At 51.0% G+C, this 25,562-nt stretch overlaps 1 protein-coding gene across 9 annotated transcripts in view; it reads left to right on the top strand.

Annotated features, from left to right (window-relative positions):
* LOC105487251 (activating signal cointegrator 1 complex subunit 2) overlaps positions 1-25,119 on the top strand; it is a 52,460-nt gene extending 27,341 nt beyond the window's left edge. For 7 of the 9 annotated variants that reach the window (XM_011750657.3, XM_011750658.3, XM_071080371.1 and 4 more), the window contains 12 exons: positions 4,163-4,237; positions 5,463-5,570; positions 5,813-5,881; positions 6,077-6,151; positions 8,189-8,369; positions 11,085-11,299; positions 12,202-12,321; positions 20,047-20,146; positions 20,233-20,363; positions 21,215-21,314; positions 23,203-23,282; positions 24,542-25,119. In XM_011750657.3, coding sequence (XP_011748959.2) covers positions 4,163-4,237; positions 5,463-5,570; positions 5,813-5,881; positions 6,077-6,151; positions 8,189-8,369; positions 11,085-11,299; positions 12,202-12,321; positions 20,047-20,146; positions 20,233-20,363; positions 21,215-21,314; positions 23,203-23,282; positions 24,542-24,713 — 1,426 coding nt within the window. In that variant the 3' untranslated portion in view covers positions 24,714-25,119. The remainder of the gene's footprint in view (positions 1-4,162; positions 4,238-5,462; positions 5,571-5,812; positions 5,882-6,076; positions 6,152-8,188; positions 8,370-11,084; positions 11,300-12,201; positions 12,322-20,046; positions 20,147-20,232; positions 20,364-21,214; positions 21,315-23,202; positions 23,283-24,541) is intronic. The other 2 variants (XM_071080369.1, XM_071080368.1) reach the window with 1 other exon arrangement.
* Positions 25,120-25,562: the final 443 nt, after the last annotated feature.

Raw genomic sequence — 25,562 nt, 5'->3', positions numbered from 1 at the left:
GGCAACCTGCGTGTTGCCTCGCAGTTGTGGGCACAGGCCTCTTCCCCGTGGCCTCTGTCACTCTAGCAAGACATCTCTCCCCACTGTTTGTAGCAGCCTCTGGGAGCTGCCCAACTCCGTCCATTCAGCTGCCTGTCCATTCTGTCATTTACTCACCCATTTAACAAAACATTTATTTAGTCCTTACATGTGCCAGAGATGGCAGCTGGTGCTGTGACCCCTCCCTGGTCGCCTCAGCTTATAAAAATCAGACATTAGGGTTACTGAGCCTCCCAGAGAATGTTAGGATAACGTGCTGCCCAGCATTTTCCCCAGCAGAAAGGGGTATGTAGCTGTCCACTTTTTAAAAAAGGTATCTTTTCTCATGATAAAAGCAGCATGTGCTTGTAGGACATTTGGCAAATCCAGAAAAGTAGGAAATTAAAAGCACCATAAGAAATCGTATTATTCTTAGAATTTTGTACCTTGCGTATTTTCGCTTATCGTAGGCATTTTCCCATTTTGTTAAAGTGTTTCCCCAAATGTGGCACAGATTGCTTTTGAAAGGCTCTTTGGAGATGGGGAAGGGGTAAGTTTTGGAAGAGCCGACTTTACTGCAAGGGACAGCAGAGGCAGGAGAGAAGCTATGCCCATCTCAGGGTGAGGAGGAAGAAAGGGAAACACTTGACTAAAGGCAACACTGCCTTTGACCCACAAACACCCTGGGGCTGACCCAGCCTGTTCCAACCGTGCTGGAGGCCAGGAACGCCCTCCTGAGCAAATGCAGCCACCTCAGTTCTCCAGAACTCTCTGAAAGTGGTTACAGTTGCCCAGTCGGCTTTGTTGATAATCCCTCTCAAAATAACCTTTTTCCTCCTTCCTCTCCTATCTACTCAAGTATAGCTGAGTATACCTCTTTCTGCCCTTTTAAGAATAAATAATATATTCACATGGTTCAAAACTCAAAAAGTATAAAATACACACTGAGAAGTCTCCCTTTCCACTTTCCCAATTCTATTATTCACATACAGCCATCGCCATTAGGTTTTTTTGGTGAAATTTTCCAGAGATATGCAAGTATATTATGCACATATGAGCAACTATGCACATTATATGTCTCCCTCCTTTTGGAAAATTTAAGGCTTGCATATTATGAGTATTTACTGTTTGCATTTTACTTTTTTACTAAACAGTGGTGCCGTATCCGTGCATTAAGCACTCTTTCTCTGATGTCTTTGGTATGGCTGGGTAGAATTCCACTGTATGGAATACCAGATCCCATTGATGGTCCTTTAGGTTTTTTTCAGTTGCTTGCTATACAAAAAAATACTACAGAAGCCAGGCGCAGTGGCTCATGGCCGTAATTCCAGCACTCTGGGAGGCTAAGGCAGGCAGACCACTTGGGGTCAGGAGTTCAAGACCAGCCTGGCCAGCATGGTGAAACCCCACCTCTACTAAAAATACAAAAATTAGCTGGATGTGGTGGCACACGCCTGTAATTCCAGCTATTCGGGAGGCTGAGGTGGGAGAATTGCTTGAACCCAAGAGGCAGAGGTTGCAGTGAGCAGGGATTGCACCACTGCCCTCCAGCCTAGGCGACAGAGCGAGACTCTGTCTCATTAAAAAAAAAACCAAGAATAACTTTGCACACACATCCTTTGGTACCTCTGCAAGTATATCTGAGGAATAATTCCTAGAAGTAGACTAGCAGAGACAGATGGAATGTGCATTTTTAATTTCCATAGATCTTGCCAAATCGCCCTCCATAGGGGTTGTTCCAATTTACTCTCCCACCAGCAACATATCCTGGCAACAGCTAAACCTGTTTAGGCCAAACTGCCCTCTCTGTCATTTTCTGGGCTATGCTGTGGGCCTAGTGGGACCCGCCTCTTTTGGCCTAGTTACCCTTTGTTGTGTATAGCATTGTAGTAGGATAGACGTTGCCAGAAACCAGCCAATTGACAGGCACATGTTTACAGAGGACTTGCTCCAAATTCAGCACCAACCTAGACACTTAAGCTGCAGTTCCGGCTTTGGGAAGCTTAAGATGTTTGGGGGAAGAATTATACCACAGAAAAGAGGCAGCTGCAGTTTCACTTGCCAGAGCAACAGGGCAATATATTCCACATGCAGTGCATCTAGTTCTGGAAAGGAAGAATTCCCATGAGTGAGCATGATCAGGAAGTGCACAGGGAGGAGGTGAGCCTGGAATGCTGCGTGGAGGAGGAGGAGGAGAATAAGGAGAAAGAAGAGGAGAGCAGTGGCCAGCATTAGCCTGAGAGGAAGCCAGAGGGCTGTGGGAGTGCTGATCTCTGGAAGAATGTTGAGGGGCCGTGCGACTGGGATGGAGAGTTTGAATTTGAGTTGGGAAAGGGTGGTGTGAAATCACCAAGGTGAGAAGCAAGATTGGCTGTACTGTGACAGATATGGATGTACCAGAGAAAATAATTATGGTTTGCTGTCATAAGAGGTAGGGAACTGCTAGCAGGTGTTTTTCTTTTTTTTTTTTTTTATTAGTATAATTATATTTGTTTGAAAATAATTTCATAGAAATTATTTTTAATTTACATTTTTTTTTATTTTTTGAGGCAGAGTCTCATTCTGTCTTCCAGGCTAGGGTGCAGTGTCATGATTTCGGCTCACTGCAACCTCCACCTCCCAGATTCAAGTGATTCTCCCTCCTCAGCCTCCCAAGTAGCTGGAATTACAGGTGCCCGCCCCCATGCCTAGCTATTGTTCATATTTTTAGTGGAGACAGGGTTTCCCATGTTGGCCAGGCTGGTCTCAAACTCCTGACCTCAAGTGATATGCCCACCTCAGCCTCCCAAAGTGCTGGGATTACAGGCAGAAGCCACCATGCACAGCCTTAATTTTATAAAAGTTTTAAGCCATGTACCTGTAATCTCAGCTTCTTGGGAGGCTGAGGCAGGAGGATCGCTTGAACCCAGGAGGTCAAAACCAGCCTGCGCAATATAACTAGACTTCATCTCAAAAAAAAAAAAAAATTAATTAGTCAATTTAAAAGTTATAGAAACAGTGCTAACTGGCTTAACTCATAAGCCAATGTAGAAAATATGATACATTTACTTTTTTCTTAAATTTTTTAATTATTACTTTTTATTTTAATATATTTTTTCTCATTTCCAGTGGGATTGGAAAAAATCCTGAGAACATTTAGCCTATTTTGACCAAATACAAATACTGTGTTGAGATTTTCATATTAAAACAATTTTTTTTTTTTTTTGAGATAGAGTCTCACTCTGTTGCCCAGGCTAGAGTTCAGTAGTGCGATCTTGGCTCACTGCAACCTCCACCTCCCGAGTTCAAGCAATTCTCCTGCCTCAGCCTCCCGAGTAGCTGGGATTACAGGCATGTATCACCACTCCCGGCTAATTTTTGTATTTTTAGTAGAGACCAGGTTTCACCATGTTGGCCAGGCTATTCTCAAACTCCTGTCCTCAAGTTATCCACCCAACTTGGTCTCCCAAAGTGCTAGGATTACAGGCGTGAGCCACTGCACCCAGCCAGAACAATTTTTTTTTTTTTTTTTTTTGTGACAGGGTCTCTCTCTGTCACCCAGGCTGGAATGCAGTGGTGTGATCATGGCTCACTGTAGCCGTAACCTACCGGCCTACTGCCTCAGCCTCCCAAGTAGCTGGGGCTACAGGTGTGCACCACCATGCCTGGCTAATTTTTGTATTTTTTATAGAGATGGAGTTTCACCAGCCTGTTTCCCAGGCTGATCTTGAGCTCCTGGCTCAAGCAATCCTCCTGCCTCAGCCGCACAAAGTGCTGGGATTACAGGCCTGAGCCACTGTGCCTGGTTAACTGACAGTGTTTGAGCAAGAAAATTACAAGCAAGTAATCTTTGATCTGCTTCTCAAACTTCAGTGGGTCCTGAGTGGTCTTCTGATTCCTCTGTTAGTATGAGCCTATCTGGGCCTTAGTTGCCCATCTGAATGAGGGACATGGCTATAGGTCACTTCTTATGAAGCTATTCCTGGGACCAGCCCCAGGGGGTCAGTCTGGGGTGAGCTCAGGGAAGAACCAAGGGGTCCCTGGAGAAAATTGTGTGGAAAAAGAAGAAATGGACCTTCCCACTCCCTGGGGTTTGCTTTGATGTTCTTACGAAGTGTGGTATTTATGAACTAATCCAACATTTTCCCTGTGTGTGCCTGCACAGACTAGCTTCCTTCTACGAAGCAGCAATTCCCGAAATGGAGTCTGCAATTAAGAAGAGGAGGCTTGAAGATAGCAAGTGAGGCGGGGACAAAATTAAGAATGTTGTTGTGGGAGAGAAAGCCCCGAGCAGGGCCCTGCCTTCCCTAGGCATTAGCATCCCCATCTCTAAGACAAGTGGGTGGGACCAGGGACTGTGCTGCTTTTGGGCTTCTGCATCCCTGTCTAGCCACTTCCTGACCTCTGCATTGGTTTGTTGTTGTTGTTGTTGTTGTTGTTATTGTTTGAGACAGGGTCTCACTCTGTCACCCAGGCTGGAGTGCAGTGGTACAGTCACAACTCACTGTAGCCTTGACCTCCTGACGTCAATCAGTCCTCCCACCTCAGTCCCCCGAGTAGCTGGGATTATAGGTGTGTGCCACCACACCCGGCTAATTTTTGTATTTTTTGTAGAGATGGGGTTTTGACGTATTGGCCAGGCTAGTCTTGAACTGCTTTTTTTTTTTTTTTTTAACTCTTAGCATATTAAAATATATATATATATATATGTGTGTGTGTGTTGTCTGTAAAGACTTGTGTGAGGACCTAACTAGAAAGATCGCAACAGCTAGAGTTAAGTGTTACTAAACAGCATGAAGGAGATTTGACCCAAAGTCCTGCTTGTCCCAAGGCAGTTATGTCTGTTAACCCAATCCCCCAAAATACCATGATGGCTGGCCCCTGCATTTAAGCCCTTCCCTCAGCTGTTACTCACATTGTTGATACTCAGCCTGCTGGTTCCTGACCCACCATTTGAACTGAGAAGCAGCCCTGGAAGCAGCTGGCTTCTCTGGGCCTGTGGCTTTTGCCAGCTGCTCTCAGCAGTGAATTGTGAGGCCTTCTGTGCTCCAGGGAGGCACCTGCAACTGCTGGGGAGAAGCTCCCTTCGTGCCTTTTTTTCTTTTTCTTTTCCTTTTTTTTTTTTTTTTGAGACAGAGTCTTGCTCTGTCACCCAGGCTGGAAGGCAGTGGCGCCATCATGGCTCACTGCAGCCTTGACCTCCCAGGCAAACGCGATCCCCCTGCCTTAGCCTCCCCAGGAGCTGGAACTACAGGCCTGCATCACCACACTTGACTAATTTTTTGTGTTTTTTGTAGAGACAGGATTTCACTTAGTTACTTAGGCTGATCTCAAACTCCTGGGGCTCAAGTGATCCTCCCACCTTAGCTTCCCAAGGTGCTGGTATTTCAGGTGTAAACCATTGCGCCTGACACCTCAGGCCCTTTTTGTCTCCTAAACCTGTGTCTTTTTTCTCTCTGGCCTAGGCTTCTAGGTGACCTGTGGCAGAGGCTCTCCCATTCCAGGAAGAAGCTGATAGAGATTTTCCACATCATCCTGAATCAGATCTGCCTCCTTCCCATCCTAGAAAGCAGGTAACCCTCAGGAATTGCCTCCTGGTGGAAGAGTCTCCTCCCCAAGCCCTGCAGGAGCATTTCCATTCTTTTGTCTTGGCTTCCTCCCCTGCACTGGGGTTGACTGAACAGAGATGAGAAACTGAGAAAAATGCCTCATTCGTCCATCGGGCCTCAGCCCTGAAGAGGGGCAGGGGGTGTATAAAGGAGCTGTAGCTCATCTTGCATTGCATGAGCTTATCTTCCCTGGTGTCCTGTTCTAGCTGTGACAACATTCAGGGCTTCATCGAAGAGTTCCTTCAGATCTTCAGCTCCTTGCTGCAGGAGAAGAGGTGAGTGCGGCTGAGCTGGGCCAGGCCTATGACCCTCCCACCAGTCCCCAAGAGGCCTTACATGATAGAGCCCCCGCCATAGGCCCACCACAGCTCTAATAAGGTCGGGCAGTAGACACAGGGAGTGGCCTGCAGCAGCACAGTGTTCCTGTGGCCCCAGCCCTGTCCATCCCATCTGCTCTCCTCTGCCTGCAGGTTCCTCCGGGACTATGATGCACTCTTCCCCGTGGCCGAGGACATCAGCTTGCTGCAGCAGGCCTCGTCAGTCTTGTATCCTTCCACCATAGCCACTGCGACAGGGCCCAGCTTGACTAGGTCAGAGGTGAGACAGGCTGCTGGAACCCAGAGGAGTGGAAAGAGGTTTAGCCCCAGAACCCACGCATGGGTCAGCCAGCTGTCCGAGGTGGCCTGCCAAGGTCCCAGCCTCGCCTTTTCTGTTTTTTCTTTCTTTCTTTTTTTTTTTGAGATGGAGTCTCGCTCTGTCGCCCAGGCTGGAGTACAGTAGTGCGATCTTGGCTCACTGAGGGTTCACACCATTCTTCTGCCTCAGCCTCCCGAGTAGCTGGGACTACAGCCACCCGCCACCACGCCTGGCTAATTTTTTGTATTTTTAGTAGAGACCGGGTTTCACCATGTTAGCCAAGACGGTCTCAATCTCCTGACCTCATGATCTGCCCCCCTCGGCCTCCCAAAGTGCTGGAATTGCAGGCATGAGCCAGCGTGCCCAGCCTTTTTTTTTTTTTTTTTTTTTTTTAATTTTATTTTTTGAGACAGAGTCTCTCTCTGTTGCCCAGGCTGGAGTGCAGTGGCGCAATTTTGGCTCACTGCAAGCTCCGTCTCCCAGGTTCACACCATTCTCCTGCCTCGGCCTCCCAAGTAGCTGGGACTACAGGCGCCCGCCTGTATTTTTTTGTATTTTTTTAGTAGAGATGGGGGCTAATTTTTTTGTATTTTTTTAGTAGAGACGGGGTTTCACCGTGTTAGCCAGTATGGTCTGTATCTCCTGACCTCGTGATCTGCCCGCCTCAGCCTCCCAAAGTGCTGGGATTACAGGCATGAGCCTCCACGCCCAGCCTCCCAGCCTCGCCTTTTCTAGAGAAGATGGCTGCTCTGATGCTTGGGGCAGGGGGGATGCAGTCCTAATTTCCCTATGTGTTTCCTGAACATCTGGGCCTATATGACCAAGATGTATTCAGCCCCTCCTCACAGCAGGAGGGGAGGTGGACAAGTAAACAGGCAGTTAGAGCGTCACGTGGGAAGATTTCAGAGGGCAGGAAACCAGAGGAGGCGCCTCACCCAGCGGAGCTCCAGGTGGGGGTGTCAGATGGAAGTGATGTCCAAGCAGAAGAACAGCAGAAAGAGTGGGAGAGCACCAAGCTAGGAGCAAGGACAAGGACAAGAATGTTCCCAGTGGACAGAGGACAGAGAAAACAGGCTCCTTGGAGCCACAGATGTCATGTATAGAGTACAGGGGGCAGTCATTAAGGAGGGGTCTCCCAGGAGGAGGAATTGGGGTGTTGCAGGTGAGGTGAAGGCCAGCAATGTGCACAGCCCTGGGGTGACCATCACTAAGAAGTTTGGGCTCTGTCCTGCAAGCGCTGGGGAGCGTGGAAGGTTGTGAAGCAGGAGGTGACATGGGCAGTTCTATACTTTGGAAAAGCTCTGTCTGGCACAGGGAAGAGAATGGACTGGCCCAGAACCACCATGAGGCTCAGGCCAGTGAGGAGGCTGTTGCTGGCATCCAAGCATGGGTGATGAGGGTTTGGACAAGAAGCAGAGTGAGGAAGTCTAAGGGAACTCTCAGATTTCTGGCTTCACAGTGCCCAGGGTGGTTGACAAGGAGGAAGGACAGGGAGGGGCAGCCTATGGGTCATTCTAGTGGTTGCAGTAGATTGCTCAGTCCTGCTTCAGGGAAACCTGATGGCCCACAACCTTTGCAGAATGCCCTCAGCTAGTTGGACAGGAAGCCCAGTGGCAGTGGCCCTACCACGCCCTCCTCCTGGCAGTCAGTACAAAAGAAGAGCTGCTGGCTCATCCAAACCTGTGCCCCAGGACACTGATGGCAGCCCTGGCCCTGTCTTTACTCAGAGCTGCTTTCTGCTGAGTGGCAGGCCCTAGGTTGTGAAGCCAGCATGGCTGTAGTCTGGCCCGTTTTCCCATGCATCCCAGGTGCCCATGATGCCCGCTTAGGTATAGCCCAGATAGCCCCTGGCAGGAACCATGTGGTCAGATGCTGGGGAGGGACTGAGAAATTGTGCTGCTTCAGAGCTAGGAACCTAAGACAGACCCTTTAACAAGTCCTCATAGGGATGAGACGCGGACTGCCTACATCCTCCAGGCAGTCGAGAGTGCATGGGAAGGGGTGGACAGACGGAAAGCCACAGATGCTAAAGATCCATCGGTGACTGAGGAGCCTAATGGGGTCACGGTGATGGCAGAGGCAGTCAGTCAAGCGTCATCACACCCGGAGAACTCGGAGGAAGAGGAGGTATGTGTCTGGGTGGCACTTTTCCCTCTGCGCTTGTCCCTCCTTGGCCCCATCTGAGAGGCTGGGGCAGCAGGAAACCTCCCTTCTTTGCTTTTATACTCAGGGAAAAAGGTTTTTTGGGAATAGACAGCCTCAAGCAACTGGTCAGCTCTGTGCTGCCTTTAGAGGGTCCCAAGCCAGGGGCATGCTGGACTGGGTGTGAGGAGAGAGCAAGTTGCTTCAACTATCGAAACCTCAGCTTCCCCTCTATAAAATGAAGGGGCGAAACTTTCTGTGAATGTTTCCACGAGCCCCTCCCGGAGCTCTCCTCTCAACAGATAAAAGTGGAGCTCCTTTGGTTGCAACTGGGAACAGTGCCAAGTCCCATGGTTTGGCCTTCTCAGAAGCCCCTCAGTGGGGCTCCAGGATGCCACTGAACAAATGTAGAAACCTCGGATCTGGTGCCTTCTCTCCAGGCTTTACCAGGACTGGCCAAATCTGTGGCTGTCTTGATTGGCCACCAAGGCCAGGACTCCCCTGCATGTTGGGAGGCAGCATGATAAGAGTGGTGAAGACCACACAGACTCAAACCAGACAGCTCAGGGGTGTGACCTGGTTCTGCCACGTGGCAGCTGTATGGTCTTAGGCGCGTCACTCACATTGAACCTTGGTTCCTCATCTGTAAGGTAGGGACACATGCAGTGGCCACCTCCACGAGGTGCTGGGATTCCGAGAGCTATCACATGCCCAGGCTCACCCTGAGCCTGGCTGGCCTTCAGTGCTCCATTAACAAATGCCGCTGTCCTTCCTCCCAGACCCCAGGCCCTGTGATTCCTGCAGGGCCTTGGAAAACAATAGCTTCCTTCACCTTTTCCCACCCTCTTCCCCATTTCGCTGGTTAGCAGACTCATGGAGATTTGTATTGTTGTGATCTGTAAATGTCCTTAAATTAAAAGGCTAACACAATTAAGTAATATTGAGCAATATATAAAATGCTTGCCCCTTACTTAAAAAGGAGATTATAGGCCGGGCACGGTGGCTCACACCTGTAATCCCAGCACTTTGGGAGGCCGAGGCGGGCGGATCACGAGGTCAGAAGATCGAGACCACGATGAAACCTTGTCTCTACTAAAAATACAAAAAATTAGCCAGTTGCGGTAGTGTGCGCCTGTAGTCCCAGCTACTCGGGAGGCTGAGGCAGGAGAATGGCGTGAACCCGGGAGGCGGAGCTTGCAGCGAGCTGAGATCGTGCCACTGCACTCCAGCCTGGGTGACAGAGCGAGACTCCGTCTCAAAAAAAGGAAATTATAATTTTATAATTAAAGGGGAGCATCTCCACACAGTCCAGCTCTGGTGGTTGCTGTTCGCCTCCAACGTCAGTCAACTTGTTAGAGTTGGAAAAGGACCTTGGATTAGTAGAAAGAATCGGTAGAAACCAGGGCTGTTTATGGAGGGCCTGGTCTGTGCCAGGTACTGTGCTCACTGGGTTTTGTGCCATCTTTGAACTATTTGAAACAACCCCATGAGGTGGGTGGTATAGGCCCATTTTATGAGGAGGAAACTGAGGTTCAGAGAGGGGAAGCACCCTGCCCAAAGTCACACAGCCAGTAGCCCAGCTGGTAAGTCATACAGTCCCTTCAAAATTTTAATTTAATTTAATTTATTTATTTGGTTGGTTTGTTTTTGTTTTGTTTTGTTTTGTTTTGAGATTGAGTTTTACTCTTGTTGCCCAGGCTGGAGTGCAATAGTGCGATCTCTGCTCACTGTAACCTCCGCCTCCTGGGATCAAGCAATTCTCCTGCCTCAGCCTCCTGAGTAACTGGGATTATAGACACCCACCACCACACCCAGCTAATTTTTTGTATTTTTTTAGTAGAGATGGGGTTTCACCATGTTGGACAGGCTGGTCTCAAACTCCTGACCTCAGATGATCCGCCTGGCTCAGCTTCCTAAAGTGCTGGGATTATAGACATGAGCGCCACGCCCGGCCTAATTTATTTTATTTTTTATTTTTTGAGACAGGTTCTTGCTCTGTCACCCAGGCTGGAGTGCAGTGGCTTGATCAAGCTTACTGCAGCCTTGACCTCCTGGGATCAAGTGATCCTCCCACCTCAGCCTCCTAAGTAGCTGGGACCAAAGGCACATGCCGCCATGCCTGGCTAATTTTTTTAGTAGAGACAGGGTTTCACTGTGTTACCCAGGCTGGTCTTGAACTCCTGAACTCAGGCAATCTACCTGTCTCGGCCTCCCAAAGTGCTAGGATTACAGGCATGAGCCACTACGCCTAGCCACCTGGCTACTTTTTAAAATTTTTTGAACTGATAGGGTCTTGCTCTGTTGCTCAGGCTGATCTAGCTCCTGAGCTCAAATAATTCTCTTGCCTCAGCCTCCCAAAGTGCTGGGATTACACGTATGAGCGACTGTACCTGGCCTTAAATTTTTTTTATTTTTTGTTTATTTTCCTGGATATGTAGTAGGTGTATATATTTATGGGTTACATGAGCTATTTTGATACAGGCATGCAATAATCATAACAATCACGAGCCCCCTTTTTCACAGAGAAAGAAATGGAGGCTCAGAGAGACTTGAGTCACTTGGCGAAGTTCTCACAGGCAGGAGGGGCAGTTCCAGGACTTGAACCAGATCCCTCATGCCTAGTCCAGTGCTGTTTGGGGCCTGTGGCCCTATCACCGGCCCACTTAGCCTTCCCCTTCTTGGCTCTGGCTCTCACTACAGTGCATGGGAGCAGCCGCGGCTGTGGGCTCTGCTGTGTGTGGGGTGGAGCTGGACTCACTCATCTCCCAAGTGAAGGACCTGCTGCCAGACCTTGGTGAGGGCTTCATCCTGGCCTGCCTGGAGTACTACCACTACGACCCAGAGCAGGTGATCAACAATATCCTGGAGGAGCGGCTGGCCCCCACCCTCAGCCAGCTGGACCGCAACCTAGACAGGTGGGAGAGACAGGTGGGAGGAGGCTCCCGCTGCCCAGGCTGCCTCAGGATGGGGCCCCTTCCTCTCTTCCTTCCCTCATTTGTGGCCCAGGACTCAGCTTGTTCTCTCTTCCCAGCCATTTAAACTAAAGCCCTCTTTGGGGAAACATAAAAACCTTAGGCCCCACAGGAGTTTTTCACTTGCCCCAGGCAGGGCAGAGTATACACATCCCTGCCACACTTTGTGGGAAGGTTGATTAGAGCCATGGATGTGTCTTTAGGGATGTGACACAGAGTTGTTGAGCCCTTCTGATCCCCTACATTCCTGACCTGCCCCTGTCATTACCACGTTCCCACTAGATTTGTGAGAGAGGATGGCCACAGCTTCTCACTTTCATCACATCTACCATTTCTTTGGCCCACTGCTGCCCTGAAGGCCCCATGGGACAGCAGGAACCAGTGCCCGAAAGGGTGTGTCTTCCATAAGCAAGTGATGTTTACCAAATGAATGAGTGAAGTTAGCTTTGTGCCTTTGGACAAGTTCCTCAGCCTCCTTGTGCCACATTTTACAGATGAGGGCACTGAGGCACAATGACGTTGAGTGATCTGTGACTATTGATCTCATGGGACTATTACAAGCATTAAATGAGGGATAGCGCTTTTAAGAAACAGAAGGAAACCCTGTGTGAATGGCATGCAGGGTATGGAGGGGGAGCTTTGTTCGAGGTGTGGCTGCATACCCAGGCAGGGGCCAGGTCAGGCGGAGGCTTATCTCCCTCTTCAAGGTTTGAGATTGTGTCCTAGGAGTGTCTGTTGAAGGGGACTGAAAAATCCGATGGATTTAACACAGCAGGGAGGCGTGGGGTGCACGTTGCTTCAGCTGGCAGGGCCCCCTTAAATTGATCTCTGTGTCCCCCACCCAGAGAAATGAAACCAGACCCTACACCCCTGCTGACGTCTCGCCACAACGTCTTCCAGAATGACGAGTTTGATGTGTTCAGCAGGGACTCAGTAGACCTGAGCCGGGTGCACAAGGGCAAGAGGTGAGTGCAGTGGGCCATGCGGTTCTGATACCCCAACTCTGGAAGTGCAGAGAGGACACAGGGAAACCAAGGGCTCCATCTTCGCAGAACTGGACATGGAGTATCAGCACAGGGATCCCTTCACAACCCTAGACCTGTGCACCCCCAGTGGTTAGATGCAGGTTCTCTAATGATCGGTCTTCAGGTTCTGACTCTGTGCAGGGAGGCTGTTAGTGAATCCCCCTTGTTGATAGCAAAAGGCCAGAAGGGCCAAAACTATCCCCGTTTCCCTTCTTCTTACATCTTTAATGTGTTAACCATCAAATCACTGGTGGACAGTGCTTCCCAGAAACCACTCTTTGACCTGATTTTCCCCAGGCTGTGACAAAATGAGAAAATTAAGGACTTTGAGTGAGCTTTTCAGAAGGTGAACATATTCCACTTTAAGGCCTTTCTATTTATTTTTAGTTTATGTCCTTCCTACTTTTTTGGCATTGAAAAGTCCGTTCATGATTTATTCATTTATTCAACAAATATTTGTCTAATACTTACAGCATTCTAGGCTCTGGATTAATTAGGTTCTGAGGATATAGTGGGGAGTGAAACAGACACGGCCCCTGCCCACGTGGAGTTTGCATTAATCAGCTCATCAAACAAGCAACACCAAATCACAGATATAACAAATACTACAAGCTGGAGGTGCACAGAATTCTGAGCCTTTGGTAGGGCTTCACCCCAGGCAGGAAGGCTCCTCTGAGAACATGACATGGCACCGAGAGCTAAAGGGTGAGGAGGGGTCAGTTCTGCAAAGGAGGGAAGGAGAGGTTCCCAAGCAGAGTGAGCAACAGGGACAGTGGTCCCGAGGCCATAGTGAGTACAGCAAAGGGTCCCATGAACCGACAAGGCCGGCATGTTTTATGTTTTGAAAAGAGCAGGGCCGGGTGCGGCAGCTCATGCCTATAGTCCCAGCACTTTGGGAGGCCAAGGCAGGTGGATCACTTGAGCCCAGGAGTTCGAGAACAGCCTGGGCAACATGGTGAAGCCCCATATCTACAAGAAATACAAAAATTAGCCGTGTGTGCTGGCACATGCCTATAGTTCCAGCTATTCTGGAGGCTGAGGCGGTAAGATCACTTAAGCCCAGGTCAAGGCTGCAGTGAGCTGTTACCATGCCACTGTACTCCAGCCTGGGTGACACAGTAAGAACCTGTCTCAAGAAAAAAAAAAAAAAAGAGTTCACTCAGCTTTGGAATGATGACCCATCAGAGGGACAGAGAGTCGGATGTATTGGTAAAGAGTACAACATCCAAGTGGAAAACTGCAAAATAAGATGTATTCTAGTCCCCCCGAGTTCTGCATGGAAGCTAGAAATCAGGGGACCTCTGGACAAGTACAGGTTGCTCTTTCACCATCACGTGGATGGGGATTGTGAGGTTCAGAGAGGGAGGAGACCAGTCAGCCTCATTCTTGTGGTAGGAGCCCCAGTGGTGGAAATGTCAGGTGCTTCTTCAGTTAGGGCCCTGTGTTGTTACCCCTCCCTAGGGCCGTTCACTGTTAAAAGCTTGGCTGGCTGAGGGCTTGGGGAACCGACGCAGGGCAACTACAAAGCCATCTGGCTGGCTGGACAGGAAGCACTTGCAAACTGCTTAGTCATACACATTGCAACACCCCCAGATCCCAGACTAGAGGTGTTATCCTGCATCATTGCGACATCCCCAGATCCCAGGCCAAAGATGTTATCCTGGACCAGTGGCCGCTTTCCAGGCCAGCATGACCCTCTGTAGCTCTAGCGGTGGGCAAGGAGCAGACAAGGGGTCCTCCAGGCTGGTAGAAGGCTGGTCCCCTGCTCCAATCCAGGGAGCCTGATTGGTAAGTTCCCCACGGAAGTTAGCCATCTCTGGACATGGCCTTTCACCTTGATCTGTGGTTTTGCCCAGGGCCCATGGTATTGTAAGGTCTCATCTCACCCCACGTAGGTCGTAAGTCACCTATGAGCATTTGCCAAGGGGCTGGTCCCAGCTGTCAGGGTCAGCAGAGTGGCTGGCATTGAGGTGGCCAGGTTTCTGGAGCGCTGTGCCCTTGCTCCTGGGGCCCTCTGGGCTGCCATGCAGAGAGACTCATTGTGCTGGGTAGCCCAGGGGCTGCAGATTGCAAAGAGGCAAAGCCTCCATTCATGTGTTCATTATTTATTCATTCAGCAAATATTTATTAAGCGATTTACTAGCACCAGATCCTATGCTAGACACCAGGGAAACAGGGTGAGCTGGATACCCAGGCCTTGCCTTCAAACGATCATGAGGAAGACCGTTAAACAAGTAAGGACAGAGTGGGAGGTGCTGGGTTGGGGTACACAGGAACTTCAGCAAGGACACATGTCCTAATCACATGAGAAATTAGGTAGGACACTGCAGATGGTACTGGAGTTAAAATGTGTTTGTTGTTGAATCAGATAGGCTGTTGTTGAACTGAGTGGCCTAAGTAGTAAGGAAATCTGTTCCCTTGCATGACAAGGCAGTGTAAGGTAGGGCAGTCTAGGCTTGGTTGAGCTATCATCCAGAATGTATCTTTTCTGTCTCTTGGGGCCTCACTTTGTGGTCAGGCTACTTCCTTTGAGGCTGCAGTGGGGGCTGCAGCAGGAGCTGTTTCTACTATGGCTTCCAGACATGACAGTGCCAGGAGATAGTGCAGACCAGGTCTTCCTGTGTCTCTCCTAGAGACTAGGGTACCTTTCCCAGAAGTCTCCAATACCCCTCATATCTCATCAGGAAAACCAAGTCACAGAGTCCAGGCCTGTAGCTCCAGGGTCCAATGGAAAGGTAGAAAGACCTAAAGAAAATGTAGGGTCTGTTTGGAGAATAGGTGAGGTGCAGCATGGCTATTGTGCAGACATCAATACATGTGCTACAGGTATATCATAGCCAGTGAAGGAGTCAGTGGGCAAGAGGCAGGGTCCCCTAATGCCTTTGGACAATTCCATGGTGCCCTGGAAGATAATATGTGTTCTAAAAATGTGCCGGCCGGGCATGGTGACTCATGCCTGTAATCCCTGCACTTTGGGAGGCCGAGATGGGGGAATCAGCTGAGGTCAGGAGTTCAAAACCAGCCTGGCCAACATGGTGAAACCCCATCTCTACTAAAAATACAAAAAATTAGCCGGGTGTGGTGGCAGGTGTCTGTAATCCCAGCTACTTGGGAGGCTGAGGCAGGAGAATCGCTTGAACCTGGGAGGCGGAGGTTGTGGTGAGCCGAGATCGGGCCATTGCACTCCAGCTTGGGCAACAAGAGTGAAACCCTGTCTCAAAAAACAATTTAAATTTTTTTTAAATGTCTGTGCCCTTGGTCTGCCTTTTGGGGAGTCACAGAGCACATTAAGGCTCTGAAAAGTCCTGTAGTAAAAGAAACAGGATTCACTTTGTTGAGCCCAGTAGGTGCTGGATCTACTTCTACATGTCATCTTATTTCTTTCTCACATCAGCCCTGGGAAGTGGGCGCCGAGAGAAGGAACTGAGACTTAGCGAGGATGAGGGACTTGCCTGTGGTCACACAGCCCAGGAAGTGGCAAAGCAGACCTGAAGCAGGAGACCTATGCCTGGCCCTGGCTCTGCTCTTAGTAGCTGTGTGACCTTAAGAGGGTTGCTCTGCCTCTCTGGATCCCCTGATTCCTCACCTGGAAAAGGAGTCTGTTGCTTCTGCAGGCTCTTTAGAAGTTCAAAGGCAGGGGTCACCCTGCTAAGGACCAGTTTGAATTGGGCCTTGAAGGACAGGCTTGAGTAGATGAGGAAGGGAAAGGTGGTGAGGTTTCAGGGGAACCTGCATGTTCCCTGGGCTTGCTTCCAACTTGGAGGCTGAGGAAGCTACCTGCTCCAGCGGGTCTCTGCAGCCACCATTGCCTGTGTTTCCAGGCTTGACTGAAGTTCTGGCCTCTAATGCATCTTCTCCCAGCTGACTTTGATCCTGATTTTTCTTTTTCCTTCCTGGCTCCAAATGATGTCTGGGGCCAAGGTTACACCTCCCTGGACAGGCTGCCCGGGTGCCTGGGTTTCACTGTCCCTACGTGTGTCTTCTTCCAGGGCACAGCTGGGTGGGTGGAGCTTGCCATGCTTCTCTGCCTGGCCCTGCCAGGAAGCCACATAACCAGAGGCCACATAGCATGGAAGAACTGCCCCACTGCACAGAACCAGGGACGGGATGGACCAGAAGCCGAAGGTGTAGCAGAAAGGATGGTGACGCCTCTCATTCTTCCTCAGTCTCATGGCCCAGCGCAGGTCCTGGAAGCTATTAGGCCCTTAGGAAATATGTGTCAAATGCATGGATGTGCTCCTACCAGTGGCACCTACCGCCTGAACAAGCCTGGGCTCCTTTTTCTTCCTCTCTACCTCTTTTTCAACTTAGCGAAGAAAGCCAGGTACAGGGCCAAGGTCACAGTCACAGGCCCCTTCCCTGGTGGATGTGAAAGATTTCTTTGAACTGAGATTTCTCCCTGGTCTAAATCAAGTGCACCATCCCTCCTGCCATACCCTGGGGCTCCTGGTCCAGTCAAGTAGCCTCCTACCGTGGAACCTCCATTACCCCTTCCTACAGATGCCCCGGCAGTCCTCCTGAACCAAGTTCATTCCTTTTGTTTCCAGGGCCTCTGTTCAGCACATTTTGTGTTGATTGGTCTGTCATCCCCACTACACTGAGTTCATGAGGGCAGAGCTATATTTTCTTCATTTCTGAATCTCTCCCCAACTCAGCCTCATACCTTGCCTGGCACAGAGCAAGTCCTTAATAAAGACTACTGAAAAAAAAAAAACACAAAATATTAGCCGAGCTTGGTGGCACACACCTGTAGTCCCAGCTACTCGGGAGGCTAAGGCAGGAGAATTGCTTGAACCTGGTTGGCAGAGGTTGCAGTGAGCTGAGATCACGCCACTGCACTCCAGCCTTGGCAACAGAGTGAGACTCTGTCTCAGAAAAAAAAAAAAAAAAAAAAAAAGACATGAAGGGAGGCAAACCGTTGTCCACCACGCTGAAGGCTGCAGTCCTGACCTGCCCTGGCTGCCAGGCAGACAGCCCGACAGACTGAGACGGACTCAGACGCCTGCCTTTCCCTGCACCAAAAGCCAGTTAATAGAAGATTTTTATGGAAGCTGTGTTTGGCTTTGTGTCTTTTCTTTTTTTTTTTATTATCTTACCCTTGATACATTCCAGAGACCCGATTTCACAGCTAAGCTGGATTTTCTTGCCTGGCATCTCATATTGATTTTCCCCTGCAGGGCTAGAAGCTACATTCCACAGGCCTGGGTATGTTTCTGACAAGCCAGGTTTTTTCACAGGTTTGCAGAGCCACAAGTTAAGAAGCCTCAGTCTCTGCCGAGCTCAGCTCACTTGTGACCCAAACATGTCCCTTCCCCAACCCAGTGCACCCGAGTTTCCTCACCTTTTTGTTTGTTTTGTTTTGTTCTGAGACGGAGTCTAGCTCTGTCTCCCAGGCTGGAGTGCAGTGGCACAATCTCGGCTCACTGCAAGCTCCGCCTCCTGGGTTCACTGGGTGCCACCATTCTCCTGCCTCAGCCTCCCGAGTAGCTGGGACCACAGTTGTCCACCACCACGCCCAGCTAATTTTTTGTATTTTTTAGTAGAGACGGGGTTTCACTGTGTTCGCCAGGATGGTCTTGATCTCCTGACCTCGCGATCCGCCCACCTCGGCCTCCCAAAGTGCTGGGATTATAGGCATGAGCCACCGCGTCCGGCCCCAGGTTTCCTCACGTGTAACATGACCGGAGTTGGGCTTCCAAACATTTTCTTCCAGTGAAATTTTACATGGAAACTTGAGCTGTGGAAGAGACAGAAGGCTGCTGTGGTGAGGTGGGGGTGATAGGAAGAGGACTGAGCCTCCCACCTTTTCTTACATCCCAAAGGTCCCTAGGGCTCCCTTGAGCTCAGTCAGAAAGCCACATGTGGCCTTGCTGCTTCTTAAATTTTTGTTTGTTGGCAAGGAAAGGTCATTTTTGAAAAAACAATAAACAAGTAAAAATTTTAAAATGAAAAAAATTTTTGTTTAAGTGATCCAGTCTGGGCACAGTAGCTCACACCTGTAATCCTAGCACTTTGGAAGGCTGAAGCAGAGGATCACTTGAGCCCAGGAGTTCAAGCCCAGCCTGAGCAATATAGTGAGACCCTGTCTCTACAAAAAAATTTAAAAATTAGGCCGGGCGCGGTGGCTCATTCCTGTAATCCTAGCACTTTGGGAGGTTGAGGCAAGCGGATCACTTGAGGCCAGGAGTTCCAGACCAGCCTGGCCAACATGGCAGATATTCCATCTCTATAAAAAAATACAAAAATTAGCCAGGCATGGTGGCACGCGCCTGTACTCCCAACTACTCAGGAGCTTGAGGCACGAGAATCGCTTGAGCTCAGGAGGCGGAAGTTGCAATGAGCCAAGATCATATCATTGCACTGTAGCCTGTAACAAAAAAAAAGATTTAAACAACTCCAAGTGCTTCCAAGCAGTAACCACTGTCATTTGGTGAGGGGCTTACTAGCCTTCTCTCTGCATTGACATGCATAGGTGTGTGGCCATAGAAACAGAGTTAGTGTGGTTTGCTTTTGGGATCATACTGTATGCATTTTTCTGTAGCTTGCTTTTTTTCCTTGGGAATAAGTGAGAATTCTTTCCGAGTTAGTACAAATAGATCAATGTCTTTCTTAACTGCCACACAGCGATCTGTAATTTAGATGTGGCACAGTTCATTTGGCTCTTTCACTCATGATGGACATTAGTTGCTTTCCATTTTTCACTGTTGCAAACAATGCTGAAAAGAAAATCCCTAATCACACCTCTGTACATACAGTCAGTGTTTCTTTAGGGTCCATGCCTTGACAGGGAATATCCTGGTTGAAAGGTGAGCACATTTTACCTTTTTTATTTATTTTTTTGAGACGGAGTCTCGCTCTGTCACCCAGGCTGGAGTGCAGTGGCATGATCTCGGCTCACTGCAACCTCTGCCTCGCAGATTCAAGCGATTCTCCTGCCTCAGCCTCCTGTGTAGCTGGGATTACAGGCACCCACCACTATGCCCCGCTAATTTTTGTATTTTTAGTAGAGACAGGGTTTCACTGTCTTGGCCAGGCTGTTCTTGAACTTCTGACCTCGTGATCCACCCGCCTCGGCCTCCCAAAGTGTTGGGATTACAGGAGTGAGCCACTGCATCTGGCCCCATTTTACCTTTGAACAGTGGCTCTTGGCCTGGCACAGTGGCTCACACCTATAATCCCAGCACTTTGGGAGGCTGAGGTGGGGGGATCACTTGCGGTCAGGAGTTTGAGGCCAACCAGGCCAACATGGTGAAACCCCATCTCTAATAAAAATGCAAAAATTAACTGGGTGTGTAGTCCCAGCTATACGGGAGGCTGAGACAGAAGAATTGCTTGAACCTGGGAGGCGGAGGTTGCAGTGAGCCGAGATTGTGCCACTGCACTTCAGCCTAGGCAACAGAGCAAGACTTCCTCTCAAAAAAACAAAAAACAAAGAAAAAACAATGGCTCTTGGGATGCCCTCTAAAGTGACTGGAGCCATCCTTATGGGCACCAGCAGCAGTGAGAGTCCCACCTTCCCACGCCCTCACCAAGGCTTGATTTCATTTGTCTCTGTGACAGTCTGAGGGTTGGAGCAGTTAAGCCTGTGGTCTATGGACCCTTCGTACCCTGTGACCTTCCAAGCCTGATGGTTTTCCTTCCTCTCTTTCTGCTGTTCCTTCTCAGCACCGGGAAGGAGGAAAACACGCGGAGTTTGCTGAACGACAAGCGTGCAGTGGCGGCACAGCGGCAGCGCTACGAGCAGTACAGCGTGGTGGTGGAGGAGGTAGGCTACCAAGGCCAGGTCTCTGCGGGGCCGGGGAGACCGGGCCAGCCCCTGAGCCCCCCAAACCCATGCTTATGTCATTGCAGGTGCCACTGCAGCCAGGCGAGAGCCTGCCCTACCACAGTGTCTACTACGAGGATGAGTACGATGACACATACGACGGCAACCAGGTGGGCGCCAATGATGCAGACTCAGACGACGAGCTCATCAGCCGCAGGTGAGGCCATAGAGGGGGTGGCATTCCAGGGCAGAGCAGCTCGCAGGCCCGTGGGTCTCCCTCACCCACTTGTTTACACAGATGTGGCAGATCCAGGGCCCAAACCCAGTCCTCCTGACTCCTAATCCAGTGCTCCTCCACCCCCCAGCCCACCCTAAATGGGGCAACATTTATTCGGTGTCATGCAGTAGCTTTGCATTTTTCTTTTCTGAGACAGAGTTTCTCTCTGTCGCCCAGGCTGGAGTGCAGTGATGGAATCATGGCTGACTGCAGCCTTGGTCTCCTGGACTACAAGTGATCGTCCCACCTCAGCCTCCTGAGTAGCTGGGACTACAGGTGTGGTGCGCACTGCCACACCCCACCACACCCCGCCACACACCTCCACACCCTGCTAGCTCTTCTCTTTTTTGCAGAGGTGGGGTTCTCACTATGTTGCCCAGACTAGTCTCACTTCCTGGGCTCAAGCAGTCCTTCCACCTCAACCTCCCAAAGTGTGGGCATTACAGGCGTGAGCCACCGCGTGCAGTCCGTTTTTCTTAATTGAATAAAACGTTTTCAGGTGGAATGTTACAGCGATTTTCCCCAATACAAAGCAGAGCTGTCCTGACTAGAGAGAGAACTGGAGACCCTCCCGGCCCCATCTCAGCCTCCCCCTGAACCCCCACCTCAAATTCTGTTAACCTCAGAGAATCCAGGGGCTGGAGCAAAGCTGGCTTGAAACCCCTTTGGTTTTTCTCAGCCTCCTGAGCCCTCCTGGCGGCCCCCCCTCACCCAGCCAGGTTCCCTCCTCCTTGTGGCTCTTGCTCCTGGTTGAACCTTGTCTTTGATCTCATTTCTCTCCACACCCTCAGGCCATTCACCATCCCTCAGGTGCTGAGAACCAAAGTGCCTAGAGAAGGGCAGGAGGAGGATGACGACGATGAGGAAGAGGAGGCTGACGAGGCTCCCAAGGTACCTCCCTGGCAGGTGGCAGATGAAGGGGAAAGTGCAGTTCTGAAGGGTGAATCAGAAGTGCCCCTCACCCCTCCCTACATCTGGCCGTGAGGCAGCCCCAGCGTCACTGGCAGGGACAGGAGGAGTCACGTTGAGCCCAGGTTGTCTGCTTGGAGAGCTGCTGGCTTAGAACTCACTTCTGCTGCCCACTAGTGAGGACCCAGGGGACAGATTAAAGGCAGGGCCTCTGAGCTGCCAGCTTCATTATTAGGCCCAGGAACCTGGAGGTCAGGAGAAGGGCAGTTACCAGCACCCTGCCCAGGATGGCAATTCTTAAAATCAGAGAGGAGTTAGAGCCCAAGGGCCCTGGGAGGTCATCTGGATCAGTAGGTTAGAAAATTCTACTTTTTAGCAGCTAAACTTTTTATTTGAATGAAATCTTAACTGGAACCTCAACATATAGAATAGATAAAAGCGGTACTACTCAGGTGACGGGGCAGCAATCTGGGATCATGCCCCACACCAGGGTGACAAATTCAGATGTTTCTGGGGCCGGGTCACCAACGGCAATGAGTAGCCCAACGGCAATGAGTAGCAGGGCCTGGTGGGGACTGCGCTGAGCAGTGGGAAGCACATGCCCTGCCTCAGGGGCTCCTCGGTGGAAGCACAGACTCAGGGTTTCCACAGATCTCTCTGCTTCTCAGGCAAGGGGTCAGCCCAGATTTTTATGTAAAACCTACCAGTTTTGTGTGTGTGTGTTTTGTTGTTGTTGTTTTGGAGATGGAGTCCCACTTCTGTCCTCCAGGCAGGAGTGCAATGGCGCGATCTTGGCTCACTGCAACCTCCGCCTCCCAGATTCAAGTGATTCTCCTGCTTCAGGCTCCCAAGGAGCTGGGATTACAGGAGCTCGCCACCACACCTGGCTAATTTTTTGTATTTTCAATACAGATGGGATTTCACCATGTTGGCCAAGCTGGTCTCCAACTCCTGACCTCAGGTGATCCACCCGCCTCGGCCTCCCAAAGTGCTGGGATTACAGGCGTGAGCCACCATGCCCAGCCTTCTTGTTGTTTGTAGAGACAGTCTTGCTTTGTCACCCAGGCTGGGGTGCAGTGGTATAGTCATGGCTCATTACAGCCTCAAACTTCCAGGCCCAAGCAATCCTCCCACCTCAGCTTCCCAAGTAGCTGGGATTATGGGCTCACACTACCACGCCTGGCTAGTTTTTATATGTTTTTGTAGAGATGGGATCTCCCAGTGTTGCCCAGGCTGGTCTCAAACTCCTGGACTCAAGTGATCTTCCCACCTAGACCTCCCAAAGTGCTGGGATTACAGATGTAAACTACAGTGCCTGGCCTTTTTTTTTTTTTCCTTTTTAAAGCTACTGGCCACCAAAGCCTGTCTGTGGTTCCTAGGTCCCGGTTTTTCCTTGCACTATTGGCACAGAAGGCTGTCCTTGAGAGTGGGCACTCTCACACATGCTGCTGGTGGTGCCAGAGTGAGGCCTAGGCCTGCAGCTCCCAGGACCACTCAGCTCCCAGGGGTGGCTCCCACAGCCTTCAGGGCCCTTCATGGCCTCTCATAGTGGCCATCCTGGCCTCCCCGACACTCCCATTTGTCATTGTTTTGCCATAACTATGGTCTACCCACTCTACCAGCCTGTCCAGGAAGCCTCAGTCCCTTCAGCTGCCACCTGCTCAGGGAAGAGGTGGGGCGGGGGCTCCTAATGGAAACCTCAGACCACAGTAATCCCGTTCCATTCCTGGGCATTGCTCTGCCAGGCTGCAGCTTCCCCCCACACATGACATGGAGGCACCGACAAGATTCACTTGAGCAGGGCCTCACTGCCGCTTAGGAAAATGCGGCAGCTCCTGACTCCAGATTTGGTCTCGTCTCCCTTCCACAGCCTGACCATTTCGTGCAGGACCCTGCAGTGCTGAGAGAGAAAGCAGAAGCCAGGCGCATGGCCTTTCTCGCCAAGAAGGGGTGAGCATTCAAGGGGCTGCTTCTAGGGGGACCCCTCCCAGCATCTGGGGAGGGCCCAACCAGCCACCCAGGAAACCCACACGTACACCCTAAGTGCTCCATGTGTATTTAGTTCTCACGACAACCCTGTGAAGTAGCTACCATTATCACTATCCTCATTTGACAGATGAAAAAACTCAGGCCCAGGGACGTTAGGTAACCAGCCAAAGGTCACACAGCTAGTACGTGATGGAGCCCAGATGGCTCAGCTCCAGGGTCCCCACTCATAACCATTATTTGGTGAACACAGGAGGGGATTTATCACCCAATGCGTCCAGGGCTAGCTGATGTCAGGCAGAGTGTAAATGTGAGAGAGCTCAGACAGACACACATCCTTTCCGGCTGATAGAGGTATGGAAGTGAGGAGCACTTGAGCTGGGCCCCTAAGGGTGAAAAGGGCTCAGAAGAGTTTGTCATATGAGGGCAGAAAAGAAAGCAGGCATGGTCAGGAGAGGGATCTTTGAGGGGAACTTTGAGTACCCAGAGACTCCTCATCCAGGCCCCGCATCTTCCCAGTGAGGAAATATTCAGAGGGGCCAAGGATCTGCCTCCACCTAAGGCCAAACCAGGAGTAAAAGCCCACTCCCCGATCGTGGCCCTAGGCTTCATGCAGCACTGTCTACTGGGTGCAGGAGGCCTGGCCACAGGGAAGGCATCTGGATTTCATTTTGAGGGCAGTGGGGAGCCACACAAGGTTGTTGAGCAGGGAGCAGAGCAACCCTGACTTCTCATCCATCCCAACCCCGAGTGCAGAGCTCTGGCAAATCCCGGTGGTCGAGATGGTCTGAAAGGGCCCTAGGTCGCATCTGTGAGTGCTCTTGGTCTTTGGAGGCTGCCAAGCAAAGCCCTAGGGTGGAGAACAGGAGTAATGTCTCAGCTGCAGCATGTGGCCCCAGACGGAGAAAGGAGGAGACCCCCCCCAAAGCCCGCCCCGTCTCCTGTGCGCTGTGTCAGCCCTCTAGCTGTGCCTCCGCTACACATAGCGATGGGGGCACCTGGAAGCAAGGCCGAGAGAAAACACCAGGCTCGGGGCTGGTCAGAGCCCCAGGGCCCTGCCCCTGCCGGGCTCCATCTCTCCTTCCATCTGAAGTTGGGACATGGGTGACCCAGCCCAGTCTGTGTCTCCTTTCCCAGTGAACACCAAGGCAGGCTGTGCGCTCTCCCTGCCAGAGCCTCTTCCGGCTGACAGATTCTCGTGGGATGGGTTGTGTCTCCCTCAGGTACCGGCATGACAGCTCAACAGCAGTGGCCGGCAGCCCCCGGGGCCATGGGCAGAGCCGCGAGACAACCCAGGAACGCAGGAAGAAGGAAGCCAACAAGGCAACAAGAGCCAACCACAACCGGAGAACGATGGCTGACCGCAAGAGGAGCAAAGGCATGATCCCATCCTGAGGCCTGGTGCAGGGCCAGCGGGGAGGCAGCGGCACCAGATTCACCAGGCTGCACTCCCATCGCCTGGGGCCTCCTCACCAGGGTCCCCAAGTTCAACTCGACCCCTCAACAGCCTCAGCTTTGCAGCCCCTGAGAAGGCCGCCTCTCATCTACCAGCCAGCCATGAGCGCCTTCCTGCAGAACACACAGTGCCTTATGCCACAGCCGAAGAATCCATGGGGCCGGCAAGCAGGCACCTTCCCCCAGCCGTGCTGGTGGGAAAGGGACGGGCATGGAGTCCCAAGGCAAGCGCCGCAAACCTCGGGCCACAAGACACCACTTCCCCTTTACCCTGGACAGCAGGAAACCTGTATATTCAAAAACAGAAAAAGGCCTGCTAATAAAATTTTTGACCCTTTCAAACGAAGATCCGTGTATGCCCATGACCCACATTCCCTGTGTCTCATTCTTCAGGGACGGCCACCAGTTGGAGGGCAGGATGGTCAGTCAGAATGGTCAGGTGCTGTCTCCATCAGCCTCTCTTGCTTACGGCCCCTGTAACCCCCCTAATGCTCTGTGACCCCAGACTGTCACCCCCTTCTCTGAGCCTCCAGTCCTTGCTAGTGGAATGAAGGGCTGGGTGGGGGGAGCCCCTGTGGTCCATTTTCTCATTCAGTATGACAGCTCCACCGTAGGAGGTAGGGACCATTTTCAGCCCCATAGTGCAGGTGAGGAAAATGAGGCACCAAGGGCTGAAGGCACCTGCCCCGGCCACAGCTAGAAAGTGGCAGAACAGGAATTGGACCCTGGTGGTGTCATCTCCATCTCACAACGGGCGCAAGGACATTCAGCCAGTGGCAGAGGCAGCAC

Source organism: Macaca nemestrina, chromosome 15, assembly GCF_043159975.1.
Source record: "Macaca nemestrina isolate mMacNem1 chromosome 15, mMacNem.hap1, whole genome shotgun sequence".
NCBI lineage: Eukaryota > Metazoa > Chordata > Mammalia > Primates > Cercopithecidae > Macaca > Macaca nemestrina.
This window is presented reverse-complemented; position numbering and strand designations above follow the sequence as displayed.